The sequence below is a fragment of the Medicago sativa genome, chromosome 1 (genome assembly GCF_051527215.1).
Source record: "Medicago sativa cultivar Bolivia chromosome 1, Bolivia_mono, whole genome shotgun sequence".
Taxonomy (NCBI): Eukaryota; Viridiplantae; Streptophyta; class Magnoliopsida; order Fabales; family Fabaceae; genus Medicago; species Medicago sativa.
Genome location: NC_140749.1, coordinates 76,915,483 through 76,924,670, shown reverse-complemented (window position 1 = coordinate 76,924,670; position 9,188 = coordinate 76,915,483). Strand labels below are relative to the sequence as shown.

At 34.6% G+C, this 9,188-nt stretch overlaps 1 protein-coding gene across 2 annotated transcripts; it reads right to left on the bottom strand.

The window, feature by feature from the left end:
- Positions 1-556: 556 nt before the first annotated feature.
- Positions 557-8,725, bottom strand: LOC146957597 (poly [ADP-ribose] polymerase 2-like). Of its 2 annotated transcripts, XM_085737363.1 has the most exons (19): positions 8,574-8,725; positions 8,315-8,489; positions 7,758-7,870; positions 7,515-7,596; positions 6,906-7,139; positions 6,849-6,868; positions 6,519-6,645; positions 6,103-6,158; positions 5,010-5,083; positions 4,745-4,791; positions 4,525-4,574; positions 4,155-4,217; positions 2,403-2,483; positions 2,194-2,304; positions 1,995-2,070; positions 1,724-1,866; positions 1,311-1,384; positions 907-1,012; positions 557-791 (listed from the first exon to the last, which is right to left on the bottom strand). In XM_085737363.1, the coding sequence occupies exons 1-19, from the start codon at positions 8,670-8,672 to the stop codon at positions 693-695; spliced, it is 1,830 nt and encodes a 609-aa protein (XP_085593489.1). In that variant the 5' UTR covers positions 8,673-8,725; the 3' UTR covers positions 557-692. The 2 variants fall into 2 exon arrangements, with proteins under 2 accessions (XP_085593489.1, XP_085593497.1); XM_085737371.1 differs by lacking the exon at positions 6,849-6,868 and having other exon boundaries at positions 6,904-7,139.
- Positions 8,726-9,188: the final 463 nt, after the last annotated feature.

The window sequence follows — 9,188 nt, the reverse complement described above, 5'->3', positions numbered from 1 at the left end:
GTAGCTTAGTGGCTAGAATTCACCTTATAAGGTGAATAAGTGGGGTGTCTGGGGTTCGAACCCCAACCACTGCGTATAATAATGCATTGTCCTACCAATTGAGCTAAGCTTCTGGGGTTCGAACCCCAACCACTGCGTATAATAATGCATTGTCCTACCAATTGAGCTAAGCTCACGGGACGTACACTTTATAAATTAAGGACAAAGTGAATAGGTGGTTTGATAAAAAATAATTTTGAGCCAGGGTTTTAAGGAGTTCTATAAGACTATTTTACTAGAAGGTAAGCTCAAGTTCAACAACTTGTATGTGTTTCTTCTCCACTGCCTCATTTTGGTGGTGAGTGTGAGGACAGATTAGCTACGTTACTCCTTTAATATGTAATCCCATCATTTTGAAATTTCCTTTGCAACGAATTTTATGTTTAATTTTATGTAGTTACTTAAAACCATGAAACCTCCACTCTCTAATCATAATTAAAATAAAAAATAAAAAATAATTATCGACATTTATCACCTCTGTTAATTATCCCTGATTCCATTTCTAACGTGTGCTTCATTTTTCTTAGTCAAAGTGCAAACTGCAAACCATTTCAATTTCTTAGTAAAAAGTAATTTACACAGATCATCATCGGTTTTGGCTTGGCAAACTAGATACTAATAAAAGATGCATATATTTTAATCACGTCTGGCTGCTATCTTCTAGACCCAAAATTGAATTTAACGTTAACAACATAACGCATCCTAATCTGCTCCACATTATAAACAATGTATTCATTGTACAATAGATGTCCCTGCAATGCAAAGTGATAGAGAATAGTTATGATATGATGTATTAAATTATGGTAATCATAAAAAAAAACTTCTGCCTGACTTTTTTTTGTTGGAAAAAAACTTATAGTGCTTTACCTTTATGCCTGAATTCTTTTTGGGCTTTGCCAGGGGAACTATGAGCCCATCCTCAAGCTTCTGTGCTTTTGAATAATCGGGAGCTGTAGCTCCTACTCCTTTTGTGCTGCGGTACAAGAAAGCATAACAAATAAACTCAACTAGTAAAGCATATATTACACAAATATTTGGTGTTATATGAAACCTTATCTGGTGCATTTAAAAGTAATGAACAAGAACTTAATTATAGACAAATGGTGTCGCAGGCACAAAACCAGCCAGGCTCGACGAAAACTAAATTGATTGGCATTACATAAAGACATAAATCCATTGATCAATACAGATTTAGTATTTAGTATTTCAATAAGTCAACCCCACCTGCAGAAAAATAAAATCGATACAATTATGAATCTGGATTAACATACCTCAATTTTCCTTCAGGCAACCTATCAGCATCATATTTAGAGGTTAGAAGCTCCGCCATGTCACCCAGTGCAACCTAAGAGTAGAGAAAATATAAATAATATTTCTTAAATATGTAAATCAATAATAAATTTTACAGCAAACTAGTTATTATAAATAAAACTCATTGAAGTTGTGGATCAATAATGAATATATTACAAACATAATCTTCTAAAAGATTCTTGTAGAAGATATTGACATTAAATTTCAGAAACTTAGGATGACAAACAATGCAAAATTACACAAATTTGGTAGTTGAAATTATCCAATAATGTTTGACAAGACAAACAAATTCGGTAGTTTCAATCCCCATTCCTTAAGCAGAACTATTAGCAATGCAACGGTGTTTACTATAAGACATTAGATAAGAAACAACCTCACATAAAAGAAGCACCCCATCTGCAGACGTAGAAGTAGGATAACAATAATTTGCGCTTTTTGAGAACATGTCAGCAAAGTACACCCCCTTACCAAACATGTAGCCAGTAACAGGTGCCTCTGGAGGAGCTATGCGCAAACCTGATGATGTTGCAACCATCTTAGAGTCATATATTATTGCATGAAGCTATATAAGGTCCATACTCTATACTCCATATGTACTCTCACGCAAACAAGAAAACTGCCAAATAAGTGAGTTAAGGAATGACCTTGAGATAAAATTCCAGTCCAGTTTGTGAGCCGAGAACCATGCCACAAAAGCATCCTATTCTTTATATTAGAAAACTGTCATACAAAGTAAAATAGCAGTTGACTCAATTCAAATTCAACATGTCAACAACTGAATTACAAAATTATAAATTTCAACAAGACAAGATAGGTCCTGGTTCAATAATGCATTAGTCAAACCTTCCTGAAGCGTTCAGCCTCGCCTTTTTTCGATGTTCTGAATATTTGGACAATTTTAACAGTATAGTTTGAATGTGTTTCTGCATGAGTGTTCTTCATATAATTTTCAATCTGATTACATCAAAAGGAGGGAAGCAAGTGTCATGATATTTAACGGCCTTTAATATTAGTATTTACAAGAAAACTAAGACAACAGTGCGCTTGTTTACCATGGAGAATTCCTCAGTACCGAATTCAACTGGTTCCAGTTCACATTGAAGGCGTTGATAATGAGCATACAGGGGATCTCTCTACAGCAATTCCAGAACGATAATAATAACTTAGAGTGTGCATGTAATGCAGAAATCCTGACTAAAAAATATCTTAAAAACAAAATTGCTATGGGCGACATTTTATTTAAAAATGAATCATGTAAATATTGATCATTAAGCCAACGAATTTTAAATTTGAAGAAAATAACTAGTGCAACCAAAATAGTAATGCACATTCAGTAGACAAGCAGATATAATTAGCAAATGGCCACTTCTTGGTATACTACTTTGCAAGGAAAATAAATCAATTTTGGACGTTTAAATAATGTGTACCTGTCCATTCATTTAACCAAAAAAAAAAAACTAAGACCGTAAAATATTTTCTCATTGAACACGTAGGTGGGATACCAGTTACATAAAATGCATCATAACTTCCATATATACCCATGGATAAAACCCATAATGGATTGGAAATAGGTATTGTTACTAAAGGGTATTTTATCTACTCCTCTATTAATGAGCCAGGGGGGCTATTATTGTATCCATACCTGCTACGTAAAATTTGTTGTGATATTTTTTTTTTTACTTTTAAGGATGCTTTTGAATTGTTTTGTAGAAAAACTAAATTTTGTTTAGACTTACGAGATCAAATGTAAGGCGTTTAGGTTTGTTACCTTTTTTAATATCTTTAGATTGTTATATTTCAACATATATCCAGTATCCATGGATTCTCATGATTATTTATAAATCTGTTTTAAATATGTATCATGAATATTTATAAAAAAATCTGTTTTAAATCTGTTACCTTTTTTAATATCTTTAGATTGTTATATTTCAACATATATCCAGTATCCATGGATTCTCATGATTATTTATAAATCTGTTTTAAATATGTATCATGAATATTTATAAAAAGATCTGTTTTAAATCTGTATCATGAATACCTGCACAGATGAGGCAGATAAAGAGGTAGGATATTCATCCAACACATGGGTAGCAGGGGCCTACTACTCGTAACCGCCCCTAAGGCTTTGTTTGGGAGTTTGGAGGGGAGGGGAAGGGAGAGCTTTGGGGAGTGGGAAATATATAGAAAAATGAAAAAATCTTTCACATTTTTGGAAAGAGCAAATTTTTAGAGAATCATAAAATTAATGTTTATAATTAATATATATTTTTTTATTTTAAGAATATTATAACAACATAGATTGAATTTGAAAAATTCATATAAACTCTCCAAAAACCCCTAAAACCCTCCCCCAATACAATTTTTTAATTCCCCCAAATGAGGGGGATTTTGTATTAAGAATTAAAAATCAATACCCAAAAAGCCTTCTCCTTTCAATATCTTCTATTTCTTAAACTTGTTCCATCCTCTTTTCTAAAACCCTCCCCTCCCCTCCAAATTCCTAAACAAAGCATAAGAGTCTTAAATTTAAATCCCAAATAAAAGATAACCTCTATACTGTAAGACAAAAGGAAATCATCTAAAATAACTAACACCCCCCCCCCCCCCCCCAAACCGGTGTTGTGGTGTATATTAGTCATACTCATTAAGCGTGTGACATAGCTATCCTTGGAGTTTGAAGAGATTATAGTATCTATAATCTATAATAATTAACAGGAGTAACCCAATAAAATTAGAAAACAAGACTGAAAAAAGTTTAGAAATATTGAGATCAACTATATAAAAGAAATTCAAACAAGGGGTACCTCCATTTCTGCATCTTCTTTCAATAGCTTTGTGGCAACCTCAATTTCAGCAAGAGCTTCAACCTTTAATAGAGTAAGAGTTAAAATAATGTCAATGGTTAAACAAACACAGGTAACAACTATGTTCTATTTCTAGGAAAACTAAGAAAATTTACAAATTTGTGGAGGAAATTGGCCTATATGGGGGAAAAGAGGAAGCTGCCAAGCCTAAAACTGTAGCATAGAGTCACAAATGAAAGTGTATAATATAAAACTCCTCATAAGAAAACCATATGCCAACCAGAATAAGAAAATAATAATTATACTCTATGAATAACAAGAATAACCTGGTCAATACATGTTAGTATATAAATGGAAAGAAAAGGATTACCATTTCCAATTTGCGTTTTAACTTCTGAGGGGTGTCAATTACAAACTCACCTGCCATTATTTATATTTCCATGTCAATCAGTACACTTCTCAAAAAGAATGCATAATAACCACAATTAGATATTAAATTTATAATTAGAGATATTATTAGATTAAATAAATACCAACATGTGCACAAGATAAATTAAACAGAGAGAGAGAGAGAGAGAGAGAGAGCTCACGCATTTTTTTAAATCCAAAGTCATGAGGAATTACGGTATAGAACTCTCTGCAACAAGCCCATAACCGATTATTAAATATGGCAATCCAATTTCTTTAAAGCAAAAATTCTCAAGTACAAATGACACTTGCTGTGAATGAATACTAATATAGGTAGAGCAAGCGCGTGGCTCTTTGAAGCAAACAAAAAATAAAGGCAAGTACTTCCACGGAAAAGATAGAAAACAATACATAGAGGGAAATGAAAAGACAGCTAAAATTTCTTACCCGCTTAATTGCTCCAGAGCATTCTTATCAGACTTATCAATCACATCAGCAAGTCTTTTGAGAACATCGTAGCCCTAAATAATTAGAGAAACAAAAATGATTATTCAGTGGACAAGATAAGCAAAACAAGCAAGTTGAAAAGTTGTCACAGTGCCAAAAGAGCTGAAAACAAAGGCACCACACATGGGAACTTTTGCACCGTGGTATAGACATATGAAATTCAGGTTAACTGTATCATTGTTGTTATTTTTTATACAGAAGAGAGGAGTGGACTGAAACCAAAAGGCTTCTGAATAACAATATATTAATTTAAGCTCAAGGAAAAAATGTGTTAATTGTGTTATTCTCACCAATGAGAACACCGATATATTCTTGAACTCTTGTTCTTGAATTACACACATTCAAAAGAAGAAATAATTCACATATCCTAGGTGGCTTCTACCATGTACCAATTTTATAGGTGGTGCATGGTACACCATTGTTTTACTGCGCCTCTGTGAGGCATCAACAACAACCCATTGGACTTCCAATCAGACTCATCTGATTCTCCGTCAAGCTTGATATATCCAAAAAGTTATGCTTCTTTATTTCTTGCTGCCAGTGTGTTCTTCCTCCCATCTAATGGCTAATGGCAACCAGTCCAAGTAACCAAACATCCCACTTTCCTTTCTCTTCCAAAAACCACCAGTTCTTCTTGGATTACCAAATTTTCGGGATACTGATACATTAACAACCCAATGATTGTCCAGTTGAAGTGCACTTCATAAATGATATTTAAGAAAAGCTAATAGATATGGGGTAAAAGACATAAAAGAGGAGGAGCAGGGCAAGAAAAAGTGTGAGTTATAGACGTGGACGGAGGCAAAGGGGTTGAGGAAAGGAGGGTGTAGAGGTGTAAGAATCTTCTGGAAAAGGAAAACTATGTATTATGCGAAAATTTAATAAGTTGAGTGATTTTAAAATAATATTATAATTGCATATTGGTCGTGGACCGTACACCACCTATAAGATGGCGCGCAATAAAATATACCCAAACTATAATTTACTTAAAAATTTGATGCTAGTGAAGAAATTGACATGCCCATTGGCTTACCTTCAAAATTGTTGATTTGCTAAGTTTTCCAAGGGGCAACTTGTTTGCATTGTACCCTGAAAGAAAGATCACCAGTTATAATGGTTTATGAGTTTAGACAAAAAAAACTACAAGAGTGTTGAATTGATACATTCTCTTTACTTTACTGCTTACTCTCTTCCATTCATCCAAATAAGAAGAGAGAAAATTACCACTTTATTTCTTACATTCTCATTTATATCCATCCAAACAACATCATTTAGCTTCTCATTATTTCTTCTTCTCTCTTATTTCTTTCACTCTTGTTTCTTCCTTTTATATTTCTTTTGCAAACCAAATAACGCGCATAGGAGTAAAATGCACTCAAATGAATGTTTATCTTTGGGAACATAAAATATGGGATTCATCCTAGATAAAGAAAAGAAGTGAAAGCTAACCTATTTCCATCATTTGCTGGTTCATCATGCTCAAATTGCAAACAAGGGATATAAATTTTGCAATACGTGGATCAAGTTTTGATTCCTGAGGCTGCTTTCTCAAAGCAGGACCGGGACTTTCTGTAACCTAAAAGCAGTTGCCATGTGATTAGAGTGATTGATTGAAATAGTTCATTCCTTTTGCTTCTCTTCCACAAAGAGTCACAAATGAAGATAAGAGAAGTCTACGCTATAAATACAAGAACAGGTAGGTGCCTTTTGACAAAAGAAACAGTGAACTAGTTCATGGATCGAAGGACAATGACTAGAGTTGATTGCAAAAGAGCACACCTTGTTACATTGCGAGAGGGAAAATTACAAGGGAAACAGAGTTAGCACAACTCACCGTAGATTCTTTTTCCTTGCCACTGTAGTCCATTTCCAGCCATACATAACTCTTTGGATGGGAAACAAAATTGTTCCTATCAGACCAAGCATTCTTGGTCTTGGCAAAGAACTTTTGTTCAAACTCCTGGATTGCACTTTCACGTGAAGAGTAAGGGCCGTGTATCTTGTCTTGGCCCTTTATGCCTACCCTTCCCCATCTATTGTAAACAAGGAACTTACCACCATCATCAGATTCTGCAAGAAATTTTAACCTAGGAAGTAAGAAAAAGTAGTTGAATTCGAATAAAAAACTACTGGAGTAACAAGAGGCTGAGCAAGCATTCTTTTCTACAAGTGAAATATTGTTGTAACATGTAACTACTTTGGGGAAGACTAATAAACTAACATCTGCCAACCATCATTTGATATTCCAAAAAATAAAGAAAAGGATTAATAGTGTAATAAATGTTCAAAGGAGCACTAAGCCAGAGTTCCGATAATTCAAAATTTTGCATCTGAAAAGATTCATTATTCCCATAACTAGTTAACCACAACAACAAACCAACAAACCAAGGTCCTCAAAAACCTTATCATAACATCATTAATATAAAGAAGGAATAGAGAGCTAACCAAGAACTTGAATGGCATAGAATTTGTTATTGTTGTCCCCAACATTTGTCTGGTTCAACACAGCATCATAGATTTCACCACCCTGCGAAGTAAAAAGAAATGTTACCACACAAGTCAGAGACCCATTAAGTAGCCACTGCCCGGACAAAAGCTATCAATTGAGCAGTATATCACTGACAACAACAAGAACAACATAAACAACTACTTGACGAGGATAATATTGCTATTGTTTATTAGACTTGCCATTTCAAGAACATGATACTGCACTTTTATGTGATCTGGAAGCCATTGATCGAGAACAGCCGCACCCTTTTTGGTTGCAGTCACTATCTTTTCTTCTTCTATTACCTTCTCCTCTGCAGCCATCACAAACAATTCATTCAAATGAGAGAAGTGGGAAGACACAATACAAAATGTGTATGCTCCAAAATCAAACCAGAGGCACACAATTTCGAGTATTAGTTAATCATAACCACCAGATCTTTAGAAACGAAATTATTTTACCTCAACCACCTATGAAGTTACACACATGATTGGTCGTAAGAAGTGCTCTGACAATGCATGAAAATTGAAGCTATAGGAATAGGACAGTATCAATTGTCAACCAATTTAATACTACTAGCTTTCTTAATTCTCGCCGGTTAGTTGACGAATCCTATATAGGTTTACGTAGCGATTAACCTAATCACTAACTTTTTTTAACATTTGCCTACTAAAAAATATATATCCGTCTATTTGAATGAATATCGTTTATTTGAAGTGCGATAAATAAAATTAGAAATTAAGATGATTCATCATACCTTGTTCAACGTGATGTGAATCCTGAGGAATCGTTTCGAGTGACTGTTTCTTGGAAACTCCACGGCGAGTGCCAGTAGCAGAGTCCCTAGGTCTCTTTCCAAGAGAGGAAGGAGCATCAGCGTCGGGATTCGAGACCTGCTTTTCTTTGAGAAGCGCTTCTTGAAGCCTACGAAGCTGAAAGGTGAAGGTTTAGCATATGAAAATTGAAATGTAACGGAAAAGATAGAGAAAGAAAATAAGAGAGAAGACGAAACGAACGAGAGTGGGTTTGGTTCCGGTGGTGTCGAGGCCGCGTTGATTGAGTTCCGATCGAAGCTCCTCCACCTTCATTTTACTTGGTGCCGTCGCCGTCGCCATTTTTATTTTAAGAGGGAAACGGTAGTGTTGCTCCACTATCGATTTTCAATTTTGAAGAAGAGGGTTAACAGCGTTGGTGTGCTTTATACGATTCCGTTTATACAGTGACTACTGACTGAGGTGTGCTCCGTAAGATTGGGCTCTTATTTTTTTTTGGTTACGTAAGATGAAAATTGCTTTTCTGACATAGAAAAGTTCCTATTGACACAAGTCAATGACCAAATTACCTCAAGCGGTAGTTAATTACCACCGACATATATGCTGACAGTTAACTGTCGCTGACTCCTCCAGAGGCAGTTAACTGCCTTTGGCTTTGCTGTTTTTTATTATGATTTTACGGGTTTCGGTCGAAAAATCAAAATAAATCGAAACTTACTCAGAATTCTACGAAACTTTACAGACACCTCTATAAAAATACATATAGATGATGTGAAAAGTTTCGTAACATTTCGAATAAGTCTCGATTTTTTTTAATTTTTTCGACCGAAACGCGCAAAATCGCAATTGAAAAAATAA

Bases quoted from the DNA above. Each gene is read 5' to 3' on its own strand.
- LOC146957597 (XM_085737363.1), bottom strand. From the start codon at position 8,672: ATGGCGACGGCGACGGCACCAAGTAAAATGAAGGTGGAGGAGCTTCGA. The intron at 6,646-6,848 runs GTGTGCTCTTTT...AACTGCTTTTAG, and splicing joins CCCTCTCGCAATGTAACAAG to GTTACAGAAAGTCCCGGTCC. The intron at 2,484-4,154 runs GTACCCCTTGTT...GAATTGCTGTAG, and splicing joins AAGAAGATGCAGAAATGGAG to AGAGATCCCCTGTATGCTCA.